This window comes from Cryptomeria japonica, chromosome 2 (assembly GCF_030272615.1).
Source record: "Cryptomeria japonica chromosome 2, Sugi_1.0, whole genome shotgun sequence".
Classification (NCBI taxonomy): domain Eukaryota; kingdom Viridiplantae; phylum Streptophyta; class Pinopsida; order Cupressales; family Cupressaceae; genus Cryptomeria; species Cryptomeria japonica.
In genome coordinates this window covers 598,492,448-598,506,723 of record NC_081406.1, presented here as the reverse complement: position 1 = coordinate 598,506,723, position 14,276 = coordinate 598,492,448, and the positions used below count along the sequence as shown (strand labels likewise).

Genomic DNA, 14,276 nt, shown 5'->3' with positions numbered 1-14,276 from the left:
TTGTTAAAAAAATAAAAAATAAAAATGTTGAGATTCAGAAATTGAAGAACTGAAATAAAACTATCACAGGCTGACAAATTCAAAAATATCAGTAAAACTATACTCTATAAAGATTCAGAGACTTTGTACCATCATAATCATAATCATAATCACACTCTTCTTATATAAGTTAAGAGTTTGAAGGAAGGGAAAGAGATATTGCCAGAAAGAAAATTGTGTCAAAGAAGAACTGAAAATTCCATAATGACAAAGCAGTTCAAACAAACAAAATTGTGTCATATGATCTTATTAAAGCAATTCTAATCCTAAAGTTAAATATGATTACTGAACTGAATTATCTAACTTTAACGAAGGTTAAGAACACAATATAAAATATTCAGAAAATTTTGAACCTTACTAACATTCTCCTGCTGTGAGTTTTTTTATCTCCCACAAAAATGTTAAACATTTTTATTCTTGTTTGTTGACAACGGATATGAAATTCTATTCCAGGTTGTAGATGACATCGTAGGAGTTCGTGCTGACAATACTAAAGTAAATGCAATTCAAGTGTGGATTTTGAAAAATACTTGATGCCTATTAAGATTGATCTTAGATGGATAACGCCTGAGTCTATTCATCTCTACTCTAGATATTTATCCAATTCATATTGGTTATTGTGTTCTAATGGTGCTTGGAGATTGAAGTCTTTCCAACATAGGAGGGGATGCTATGGATTTAGTTAAGCTCTATTAGCTATTAATAGTTGCTAGTAGGGGTCATGTTCTATCAGCTTGAAAGGATACATCTTATTGAGCACTTTCCTTGATTTGCATATAAGTAATCTATTGCCCTATTTATTCATACCCACCCATCAGATTGTATATTATATTTTATGTTTCAGTATGTAAACATTCTCTATGTTTACTATGTGTCTAGTTATTTCAAAAAATCTTGCAAGGGACAATGCAGCTTCAGAGAAATTTCCTTTGGAATGGAACAGATGAGATAAAAAATGCCATCTAGCATGGGAGAAGGTTTCTTCTCTGAAAGACTGGGGATGCGTGGGCTTAATAAATTAGCTTTGATGAATAAAGCTTTAGGTACCAAATTATAATGGAGAACTTATAGGGATAAAAAGAAAATCATGGAGCAGAATCACGTATGTCAAAATCTTGGAGACACAACAAATAATGAGACAGTTTATCCGATCCCCACTTCTGAGGGGAACAGCCATTTGGAATTTTATTAGATCTTGTAGGAGACTGGTTCTATGTTGGCTGAATGTGGCAAGTGGGGTTTGACCATAACAAGGATTCCAAATTTTTTGGAGAACTCTTGGTTTAACCACAAGACTCTTAATATAGGAATTCTAAAATTTGCCTGACTATGCAATAAAGGTCTGGGTGCTAAACTATTATGGAGAATTCATAGGAAAAAATAAAATCTTGCAATGTCAATATCTTGGACGCAAAACAGGTAGTGAAATGGTTTACACTATCCCCACTTCTGAGGGTGTTAGCTATTTGGAACTTATTTATATCCTGTAGGGGACTGGTTCTACCTTGCTTGAAGGTGGCAAACAGGCGATGACAAATTGACAAAGTTGTTGACTCTTGGATTGACCATGAGACTCTTAACATAGGAATTCCAAAATTTGCCTGATGATGCAATATCGCAATGGAGATGAAGTGTAAGTAACTACACCATTCAGTCATTTTCTATCATCAACATAGAGTTAATTGAGACATTTAAAAATTAACTAAGGACATTTGCCATCCTTATAAAAAATAAAGACGAGACGGTATGGGAAGGGAATCACATGAGTGATGTCTCATTTAAGGGAGAGCCTGTATGAGGGTTTGGTATGTGATTACTCACAGAAGGTTGGAGATTCATTGCAATTAAGATCTGATTCATGGAAGGCTTACCGAAAGCAAATATTTTATGTGGATGGTTGTCAAGAACTATGTACTGACTCAAGACAGGTTAATTTTAATTGGCTTTCATGGGCTGCATATATATCATCTCTGCTTAGCAGATGAAGAAACTTGTAACAATCTATTCCTACATTATTAATTTATTAGTATGCCTCAAAAATATGAGGATCATTCTTTGAAAAAATGAACCTGAATGAAGTGTTGCAGAATTTGGACTCCGAGGAAATAAAATCATGGAAATCTCTCTTCAAATGTGAATCTTTATCTTTATTTTGGACATAAGTGCCCTTTATGCATAAGTGGAATATCTGGCTACAAAGAAATAATAGAATTCTCAACAATTCCAAGAGTCTTGCTGAGGAATTTTGTAGTTCTAAAGCTTTAATGTCAGAGTTGTTAAGAACATGGATCAAAAAAGATGGAAGCTCATCTCGAGGTCTTTTGAAGTTCAGCCTCTTGATAATGGGATTAGGTGCAAGAATCATATTAAGATAGAAGTTAAATGGATACCTCCATGAATCAGGTTCGTCCACTTGAACTCTGAGAGAGCAGCAAAAGGGACCCTTGGCCTGACTGGTGGAAGAGGTGTGCTTAGAGATGTTAACTGTCAACTCCATTTGTCTATGGATTAAAATGGAAAAGCTACCAATACCCAGGCTGACGCAGTGGCTGTAATGGCCTCGCTATGAGGCCCAGAGGACAAAACATAATAAACAATAAAAATGCAAATAATTTTTTTTTAAAACAAAGAAATAAACCATACAAATGCAATGAGCATCATGATGATACAAGATAAGAATAAAATGAACATTTAATATCATACAAGAGTCCTCAGGGCCCCACAACGAAATTACTCAAATAACTCAACCAAACATAAATTAATAAATGAGAACTTTTACAAATAAGATTACACTATCCTTTACAAGGTACATGGATCATAATACATTGCCAGTAGAATTTACATAGATCATTTTAACAATACATGGTATCCATAATGATATAATATCCAAGAGTACAATAATGACATGAGAACAAATCTGGTACACAATGTAGATCTTCGGTCTTCCCACGAACTATCTCGATCCGGATGCATGTTGAACCAAAACCCAATGGGTGCGAAAAGCTCTCCACCCAACCATGTGGTACCATCAGGTCCACCCCTCGTGCTAGGAGGTATCAGTCAGATCCAAGAGATGAAGGAAGAAACATAATGATACAAGGACACACACGAAGCTCACAAGGCTACAATCTCAAGAAAACCACAAGACAAAATCAAAGAAACTCACAAGACAACATCCAATTTCCAAAGGCCCAAGGATGATCAACCAAAGAAACCACTAGGTATGCAACTGGGAAGGGTGTCATCAGTAGGTTGTCATGAGTTACCTTGGTAGGTCTTCACTAGGTCTCGACCCCCATCTTGGGTTACCTTGGTGACCTCTTTTGACCCTCGACCCCCATACAAACTCTAGTGGACCACACCAACCTTTCATGGGGACAAGATTAGTGGACGCTTCTCAACTTACCCTGAACCTATACAAGCATTCTGGAGTAAGAGAGGCAACAAAATAATCTTATTTAATGTGATCTAAGTACCCACCCCAATTCATTATGTTATGTTTTTACTTGATTACAAACTTTCATTGAGTTACCTTGGCGACCACTTTGGGTCTCGACCCCCAATGAAAGCCACTCCCCCATGAATGCACCTAGGAAGCCAAGCAACACCAAAAATCAAATCGGAAATCATAAGAGGGTTAAACACCAAAATACCATAGCAAGGCTTGACTCTCTTGCTAGAATAAGATAATACACAGGGATAATCCAACGAAGGCTAGAAAGCTCCAACTAGATACCAAAACATACAAGATTTGAACCAATATCCAAAAGAGATGCAAAACCAAGACACGAGAATTCCAATCTCCCTCCCAAGCCTCTGGAAACCATTAACATAGAATGACATGGATGACATGGATAACATATAATGGCAAAAGATATGGACTCATAATGACATGGATGATAGAGTTCAGTTCTATTTACAAAAGACCGGAATAACACTAAAACAACAAGTAGCTCAATACTTCATTAATTCCATTAATCCAAGGTTAAAAGAAACCATTATATCTTAATTTACTCTAATTAATTTGTTCAATTGATCTATCACTACACTAGCATTATTTCAAAATAACACATTTCTTTTTAACCATTACACCAAACTTGATTCATTGGATTAAATGAAGGAGCTCAAATGCACAATAATTACACACACACACACACATATATATACATGTATAAGTATAATTATAAATATATATTACTAAAATCTGCAATTAAAAAATAACAGTAGATATACATTGATCCAGAAGGAAATATAATTCTCAAAGAATGTGTATATATATATGTGTGTGTGTGTGTGGGTGTTAATTTGATGACTACTGAAAAGTTACTGACAAAGAATAAAATTCACATATCCCAGAGTCGCACTGAGGTAAGTCGAGGCCAACACGGCAAAGCAAGGAAAGAAGCCGTGGGGTTTTGACCCACGACTGTGGGTCTTCCCACGGCCTGTGGGAATGACTTCCCATAGTCGTGGGTAGCTACGGCTGTGGGAGCCTCCCCACGGCAGTGGGAAAGGCTCCCCACAACCGCGGTTTTACCCACGGCTGTGGGTTGAGTCACCCACTACGTGGGTGGGCTCCCCGCGAGCCCTCATCCAGAACAATGCCACGGTAATTAAAAACAATACTATGCAATAAAAATTAAATTTTAATGACAATAAAATATTGATGGATACCGAAAAGTTATTGAGAAAGAATAAAATTCACATATCCCAGAGTCGCATTGAGGTAAGTCGAGGCCAACACGACAAAGAAAGGAAAGGAGCTGTGGGGTTTTGACCCATGGTTGTGGGTCTTCCCACGGCCTGTGGGAATGGCTTCCCACAGTCATGGGTAGCCACAGCTGTGGGAGCCTCCCCACGGTAGTGGGAAAGGCTCCCCACAGCCGTGGTTTTACCCACGACAGTGGGAAAGGCTCCCCACAGCTGTGGGTTGAGTCACCCACTACATGGGTGGGCTCCCCACGAGCCCTCATTATATATATATAATAACATTTCTACTTGCCAAAGATTCCAGGGAAGATAATAATCAAAACCCTAGAATACCAAGGTATTGTTGACAGAAATATAAATATTCAACCCCCAATTTTTTTTTTGATTGTCTATAATCTGGATCAAAAAACAAATTACAAATTGAAAATTTTTCTTTTTCAAAAACCCAATTTTACCTAGCATCACAAACAATTTTCCAGTGACCCAAAAGTTTCCTACTACTAGACAGTATGAAAATTATCCCTTATCAAGGCAACTACAGACAAACTTTCTTCATAGACAAACATAAATTTCTTTAACATGCAATCATAGATCTGAAACTCCTACCTCGAAACGTTGTCGAGAAAGAAAATATGTAGAAGCAGAAGCAGCAATAAACAGATGTTCCTCGGCTCCGAATCCGGAGAGCCAGACACCAATCTCCAAAACTATGACAAAATCACTTCAAAACCCCATTCTCAAATTTCACAACAAAATTCCATCAAATCCCATTCATTTCCCAAGATCTCGATCAAATTTTTGTACAGAGCTTTTCCCCCAAAACTAGAGAGATTTTTCAAGCACAATGCTTAACCCCATTTTTTTCTCATGGGAAGAGCTTCCCTCCCAAAAGACCCCCCCAAAAGCAAAGAGAAATAATTCTTAGAAGTGTAACTCCCCAGTGCATGTGAGAATTTCCCCCAAATAATTAAGTTCATTAAATTTTCTTAGTGACTCCCTTCATACAAATTAAAACAATTAAATGCCTTTTAAAATAATAATATTATTATTATTTCTTTTAACAAAAACATAGATTATTTTATGAATGCTGAAATATATCAATTTAATTATTATTTTTAAACGTTAATTTCTTGAGCACAAATACCAAATTAAATGTTTAATTAATCAATTTAATTTTAATCTTGCACTGTTTACATTTTATTAATTAAATAATTAATCAAAAGTATTTAAGCACTTTTTATTATAAAATTAATCTTTTTCGCACAAATAATTAATTAACATTAGCCAAACTCTAAGATGACAACTGCAACATACAAACATGAAAACACAAGGGCGGGATCGACAATAACAAGACTAACTACAACCACAACGATACCTCATAGGGTGGTTGTGTCTAGGGTCTGACTGATATCTTCAATTGCCAATTTACCATTGGGTTGGAGAGCACGCTCAGACCTGAAGATTCAGGTGGAGTCGATGCTCGGTACCTGCAACTGCATAAGCAAACCGTTGAACATGTGCATATGAACCATATGATAACACACCATGAAAAGAGAATGGAAGCGACGTAGCTTGCCCATAGAGAGCAGTGCGGCGCTTTTCCCCTTCACCCATACACATCGGAGATAAATTGAAGTGTAAGATCATAACAAATATTCATCCATAAGCATAAAGATTATATCCAACATTTCATATAGAATCCATCTCAATAATCATCTAACTATCAAGGCACAGATATCACCAAATAATCATATCATAATCAACAATATGAAAAACATCATTATTCTAACAATCCACATAACATAGAGTATCAATGTCACATATGAAACCAGTGAACATAGTCAAACATCATATCCAAAACAAAATCGACCAACACCAAAAAGGTCGAACCACATAGAACTCAATCCACAAAGTCTGACAAGCCAAAAGAGAGAGGGGCACTACAATGGCTATATTAAAAGAATTGGAAATAGCAGAGAATAGCTGGAGAAAGTGAATCTCAAATTGTAATTGGTGCAATGAATGGGGGATCAGCCAAAGCTTTGTGTCTCAAGAGTTTGATAGGAAGAAGTCTAGTTTTAAGATAAGATAATTTACCTCTCTTGTTATCAAATTTTAAGGAATAGCTCTTCATTTGATGATTACTCTCCTCCTGATGCAAGACAGGTATCTTACAATAATTAAGAAATATGAGGTGGCATGTCCTACCTTGAGGAAGGCAATGCAATTATACTAGTCCTTCACTTTTAATTTTGAAGCCCCAGATTGATGAGCATAATAGCTGTTGCCATTGATTTTTCGCTCAAGTTTTTGTGGGTCTAGCCTCATTCTAGCTATCTTTAACCTTCTCTACACCTCCCTATTTAATTTCAATTATTGAATTCTGTAGTCTTCTGTATCAGTGTTAAGGGATCTTTTAATTTTTTTCTTATCTATATCCATGGACCATTGTCGTGCAACTCTAGGTAATATTTGTCATGTAAAAGCTAAATGTAGCTTAATGCTTAGCCCACAGAATGGACTGTGTGATTTCTTGTGCTTCAGACTTTATTGTAGTGGAAATGCATTAAGTTTAGACTATGAAGTTCTCCATATTTATATATGTTTGCTTTAGAACTTAAATTGATTGTATTTCCCTCATTTCGTGCAGAATCTGTCTCACACAATGTACACATCTCCACAATTTCCTGTAGCTTCATGCAATGGTACAAGTATACCTGTTTCTTCTGTTCTTCCACAGTTGCAAAGTATTTTGCAACAAAATACCATGCAGAGGGTAATCTATTAATGTAATTCTATGGTGTTAAATTGAAATTAAGAGCTTTAAATTTATATGTAACTGCTCTGCTTGATGTATTTGCTCTATTGCATATATAGGATCAAATTGCTGCTGTGATGAAGTATATGAGTCATGTTGAAACTTCTTCAGGTATTGGTTTTACTTTTTGATTCTCTAAAAAAAGTTGTAATGACAATTATCTTTGTTAAACGTGAATTTGCACTTAAAACCTCATTTTGTTTTCTTTGACAGCATATCGGTCAAGTAATCTTGCTTCAAAATCTACTTCTCAAATTGGTGCAGAAATTTTTATGGTAAATGCTTTGTACAAATGATATCTACTTGTCTTTTCTGTAAGTGTGCATATTACATCATGACATGAAACTGTTGAGATACATGGGGAGATGCAATGAGTAGTAACTGGTAAGCCAAACATTTTATGTGGCCTATCTCTTAACATAAGCAAGGAGGGAAAATTATGAATTGGTTGCCAACTTTAATATAAAAAGTAACTTCTGAGTATGTCATTTGTTGCAACAGTTTGAGTTGTCTCCTTTACACATCATAGAAGTTTCCTAAGGGTGATATAGAAGGATGAGCCAAAATAGGTTCTTTGCATCACACCATTCCAATAAAAATAGATGCCGACTAGACAAATATTTTTTCAAATAATGTTCTCAACAACGATGTGTCCACCATAATCATTCCTTTCCTGCAAATGGTTGCCAGTAAAGAGAGTCTTCACTTGTCAGTAATGCTATAGTCTCAAAATGATCTAGCTACCAACAATATTAGGAAACAGCTTCCCCTTAATAAAATAGGCATCATTTTTAACATCACAACATAGCTCATTAGGAACTAGTTATCCTTGTTTTTGAACTTGAAATTTTTCTAAACTTCCATGTTCATTAAATTGACATGTGTAGTCATGTTGATTTCTTGAATGTCGTGTTGAGTTTCGTGAGTTGCATGTGAGAGTTTCTTTGTTGTTTTTGCTTAGTCAAATAAAAAACATTAATAGTCATGCCGATTAATCCTGGTCGCACATGTCTTCAATCATTTTGAAGTGTTGAATTGCTTATGAAGTCAAAGTCGTCAATTGTGGTTGTAATCCTAAAGTGTTGCAACTTCCCTGCCAACCTGATTTGTGGAGGCGATTAAATGGTTGATCAAATTTCAGTGAGAGCAATACAGGTTTTCTATAAAGTTTAACAGGTATATCATCACGATGTACTTTTTGTCATCTTCATTCTCCACAGCTCTAAGTTCCACAAAGTTGCAAAATAGCTTGGGAAGCTAAAAACAAGTTCTGTGTGACTTCTCAAAATATGGCATGGAAGTCCAGATTCAGGTAGGAGTGGTTGTCAAATGTGGATTTGCGATTATTTAAAGGTTCAACATATGGCCACAAGTCAATTTCACCATGTGATTTTATTAAATTCACCAAATTTTGATTAATTAAGTTGCTCGATGGGTGAAAGCATAGTTGAAAAACTCTGCGAGTACTTGCAAGACTTGCGAGTACTCGCGGGTCATTTGCTCAGCCGAGTCACTCACAGAAAGACTCGCAAACATAAAAACCCAACGTATTTAAATGTAAAATTTTAAAAATAAATTGAATGAATGATTCAATAATCGGATGATTACATTGAACGATATACACACGTATATATAGAGGTTACAAGACGATGTTCTATAAATAGAACTAGTTGTTAAAGTGAAATCAAATAAGCTAAAAAGCTTAAAAGGCTAAATAATGAAAAGCTAACTTAACAAACTAAATAATGTTGAGACATGGACCAGCTAGGACTCGAACCTAGGACCTTCCATACGCTGCTGGAGTGTTCTACCATTGAGCTATTGGCCCCTCTTGGACCAGTCCATCATTGGTTCGGGTGTGGCTTATTTCCAACACCAACACCCCCCCTTAAGCCACACCTCTCGTGTGCTTGGGGCTCCTAGCTTGGAACTGGCTCTGATACCATGTTGAGACATGGACCAACTAGGACTCGAACCTAGGACCTTCCATACGCTGTTGGAGTGCTCTACCATTGAGCTACTGGCCCCTCTTGGACCAGTCCATCGTCAGTCCGGGTGTGGCTTATTTCCAACACTAACAAATAAGTCGACTAAAAAGCTAAATAGCTAAATAAGTCGACAACTAAGATGACTGCTAAAAATAGAAGATGACCATTATAGAAGATATTAATATTATTTTAACACCCTCCCTAATGGTCATCATACTCATTACCCTACAGAAGACACTGCAGGTGTTATGATATTAATTTTATTTCTTTGCTCTGATACCATGAAAAATAAATTGAATGAATGATTCAATAATCGGATGATTACATTGAATGATATACACACGTATATATAGAGGTTACAAGACGATGTTCTATAAATAGAACTAGTCGTTAAAGTGAAATCAAATAAGCTAAAAAGTTTAGCTAACTTAACAAACTAAATAAGTCGACTAAAAAGCTAAATAGCTAAATAAGTCAACAACTAAGATGACCGCTAAAAATAGAAGATGACCATTATCAAAATCATGGATCAACAAACAAACTATCGAGCTAGTGTGTATGATGTTTTGATTGTGTTTGTTCAAAGTGTCGGTGTCTTAGAAAGAGAGAATTTATTATGGATTTTGATATTTTTGGGCTTTTGAATTTTTTACTTTGAACAAACACAATCAAAACATCATACATAATATCGATCTTAACAAATCATGGATCAACGAACAAACTATCGAGCTAGTGTACAACCTTACTGATCGATAGCCTATCAGTTTTAGAGTCTTTATCAAAAAATGTGCCTCTATAGATACATCATTCCTAGAATATGTACCTTATCATATATCATGTCCTACGTATACATCTTTCCTACAATGGACATCCTATCAAAAATCATTTAAAAAAAACACTTAACTTTGGCAAGAAGATCAAAATGTTCGTTGACATGCTTGGTCCAACGAGTCTTATATTTTATTTGATTTATCTTGTATCATGATCCTATGCTACTCAAGGATATCCACAAGTTATTAGAGAAGTGAGGATGGATCATTATTTTTATAACATATCGGAGATAAATCTCCAGATCAATATCATAATCCAGCAACTCTATTGGAAGCCGGTAGACAACAAAACAGCTAGTGTTGACATCAATGACAAACATCAATGCAACACATAATCAATTCCTCCAAATTGCCAACATATAGACCCTTTAGGCATTTAACAATGTTGTTAGAATCTCCCTCCAGCCAAACTTTATGAAATAGGTTTAGTGTAATCATGATAGCACCAAATACCTGAACAATATAAACTATCAATAAGCCATCAACATAGTAATGCGTTAATATTATTTTAACAAAATTAATACTATGAGACATAAATTTTTAATACTATGATGTTAAATTAATACTATTATGACTTAAATAGTTTTCTATTAATATATGTTTATTCTAATATAATTAAAAAATAAATCTAATGATATTAAATTTATATAAATATGTGTTTTTGAAGAATATTTAAAAAAATATACTTTCAAATGTTCGATAAAGTTGCCGAGTTATTGCTGAGTTTTTCCCTGAGTTTTTTAAATATTTTGTGCTTGCCGAGTCATTGCAGAGTCTGAGTTTTTCAACTATGGGTGAAAGAGTGGAGTCATAATTTTTATTCACATTTACAATGGAGTAATCTAAGAATGTATGGAAATTGGCTTATGCAATCATGATTTGCAGCTATAAGGAAATTAAATTCGGACAAAATTAATTCTTTTTGATGCCAGCACAAGTTTATTTGGTACACTCGTGGGCTTTAAAATCATAAAGAGGAGTAGTGGACTCAACTTGTGTTTTCATACATAAGAATTGTAAAATACCCTTGCATTTCTGCTTCTTCCTTGTCCATAAGGTTGAAAAAAAGCTTGCTTGATATTAAAAGGGGAAAGTGGAACTCCAAAGGAGAAAGTGGAAGTCCAAAGCATCTTAACTTCCCTGCATCCCCAAGAATCCCACAATTACTGCAAGGAGTAGAACGGAAAATCTTTCTCAACCTGTTCATGTAAAAAAGTGTAGTGGAGGGGCATATAAGGAAAGTCTTAAAGTAATGGTTCCTTACTCCTTCTCTCTGCAAATAAAAGCTCTGAACAGCTTCTATATTAAAAGAAATCATAATAATGAAAAAAGGGTATGTGGACTTTTCATGCTCATGCAGACTTTTGCCAAACAAATGCACATGTGGAAAAACTTCCAAGCCACCCTAAAAGTCCTGCGTTTCCTCATGAACGAAAGCAAAATACTTCAGAAGAAATATAATTGCTTAGAATGCTATGATTACAGGTTAAGTTCAAAATAGATTTGTTGAAAATGTTTTAGAAATCTTAAGCAAATGCTATTGGCAGCTGTAAAGCCAAATTCAACGGCCTTTGCTAACATCTCCCAAACAAGGATATGGACATTTACCAAAGCATAATTTAAACAGATCCTTGTTAGATGTTGTGTTTCAGTGCCATGGATTGGTTGAAAGGGCTTCAGAAACCTCCAAGAAATTGCAATTTGCAGTGTTGCAAAGCAAAAACAGAGCATGTAAATCATTTAAAGTAAAGCGTCACATAGCTGTAATCTAATAGTATGCAACGATTGCAATATTTGTACAAAATGAAATCGCTCAAAAGGCTTTACAAATTTTCAAGCACTTGCCAAATCACGTCCTTTACCTGCTTGATCTTTTCCTGTGCTAAAATGGGGTTGTAAAAATGTTTAGTTACAATGCACAGGTAATAGATTTGTAGAAAAGGTTGCAGCAGATTTCAGGCAAATGCAATTTGTATTTGTGGGAACCAATTCCCACAACAGCTTATACAGACATCCATTGAAACTTATATTAAATAATCTTTCTCATATGACAATGGAAACTATTTTATTGGATTGCAGAAGCTGCGAATTCAACAGTGGAGGTCTATACAGGGCATAGACCTCATAAAAAAAGAGAGCAATTGGAGTAAAAATAAAAGCGCTTCATGCTAATGTGGAGTTACAGAACATTTTGATTACATTTGCACACTCATGGTTTTGTTGAAAAAACCCTATAAAATTTCAAGCAAAGGCTCTTTGGTAGCATTCTGATTGAGTGCTATGAAATGGGAACTATAAAATATGAAGTCACAAAACAACCATGCCAACTGTTTGACAAATTGTTTCTTTATGTGTTATTCAAATTAAGGAAAAATGGATTCACATACAATGTCAGCTTCTCTAGTTTATTTGAGATAAGCTAAACAAGGAAGTGTGACTAATATAGTATGAAAGATGCTTTAATTTCCACAAATGGAGCATCATCTAATGTCAAAGATTGAAGCATAAATTTTTTATTTCAAGTTTCAACCTTTTAAATATGTTGTCTACCATGGTAACCATGATGTCATAGGCTGTAGTTAACATGAGGTAGAGGAAAAGTCGGTTCCACATCTGACAGCTTCCATTGTTAATTGTGCTTGATATATTACAACTAGATCTGTTTAAGGATCAATGCATAGAAGTGCAAGATCTAGTATTCAAATGAGTACTTCCTAACTTTTTTAAATGTCAGTTTAGGCATAGCAACAAGTATATTTTGGGGAATTTAAGTGAGACATGATATGATTCTTGAATCTAGTAAAGGTAGATTGGTTGGAAGAGATAGCAACATTGTTTCAAATACACTGTAATTGAAACCAGATTATTCTGAAGATATTTCTTTACCTAGTCACAGCTTGTTGGATCAATAAAATGGAAAAGATTCTGGTTTCTTTTGCAAAATTCTTGAAAAGAAGAAGAAGAAGCTCCCAGCTTGGAAAACACAGCATATTCCTAGGAAGATCTCTAAAATTGAGAGAGAAAGAAGTAACATATCGATGAGTTAATTCTGAAATACATGGAGGTTAAATTGACAAGGTTGCAGGGAATAATTCATTTGAGTTATAACAGAGTAGTAAAGGGTGTGAGATATAGTTATTCCAACTGATGTGAGGTTTGCAGCTGTGACAGACATCATGCAAAGGAATGATCTTCAACATTAAATGCAGAAAATTGGTCCAGTCATATGCTTGCGAATGGAATGGTTTATCTGAATGGACAAAGAGTGTTTAATAATTCCTATTCAGAAGGTTATAAAGCCACAAATTATTCAACAAGTTGCCTTGGAAGTCTTCACCTGAAGACTTTGCTTGTGGAACATTGATCATATGCTTCAGAGGGAGGTGCACCTACAGCCTGCGCATGCCAAATGTTCGCCCAAATGCTGTGACAACTGTATGACCATCAAAATTATACGAAGACTTATTATTTTAGTTAAAAGTTAATTTTGTTAGTGTTTGAAGGGAAATGTTTTGGAGGTCTATTCACCGGAATTAATTTCATTTTGTTTAAAAAATACTTGTAAACCTCCAAAAAGGGTTATTAAATGTAAAGCAATGTCATAGTAAAGGGGTTACATAAATAGGTTTATAATTGGTGATTACTTTTTGCCAAATATACACAACAGATGGTACAGGGAATATTCTAAAGACTTTGAGATTGTATGTCAAAAGAATAAGGAAATTTCTATAGAACTTTGTGTCTTTGATTTCCTCTTGATGTTTCTTATGTTTGGTTTCAAATATATGCTTCATTTATTCTCTTTATTTTGTATGTGTTACTGTTGAACGATTGAAAATTAGTGTTCAGTCCTGAAGGAATGTGATGCACAGTTTATAGATTGTTATCTCT

The 14,276-nt window shown here is 35.1% G+C and overlaps 1 protein-coding gene across 4 annotated transcripts in view; it reads left to right on the top strand.

Annotated features, from left to right (window-relative positions):
- The window catches only part of LOC131062986 (serine/threonine-protein kinase BLUS1), a 133,000-nt gene that overhangs the window by 105,775 nt on the left and 12,949 nt on the right, over nucleotides 1-14,276 (top strand). For 2 of the 4 annotated variants that reach the window (XR_009371592.1, XR_009371591.1), the window contains 3 exons: nucleotides 7,400-7,454; nucleotides 7,627-7,678; nucleotides 7,781-7,842. Coding sequence is in view for 2 of the 4 variants with exons in the window: in XM_059216767.1 (XP_059072750.1) it covers nucleotides 7,400-7,525; nucleotides 7,627-7,678; nucleotides 7,781-7,842 (240 nt within the window). In the remaining 2 variants the exon portion in view is untranslated. Of the gene's footprint in view, nucleotides 1-7,399; nucleotides 7,526-7,626; nucleotides 7,679-7,780; nucleotides 7,843-14,276 lie in introns of all 4 variants that reach the window. The other 2 variants (XM_059216767.1, XM_059216766.1) reach the window with 1 other exon arrangement.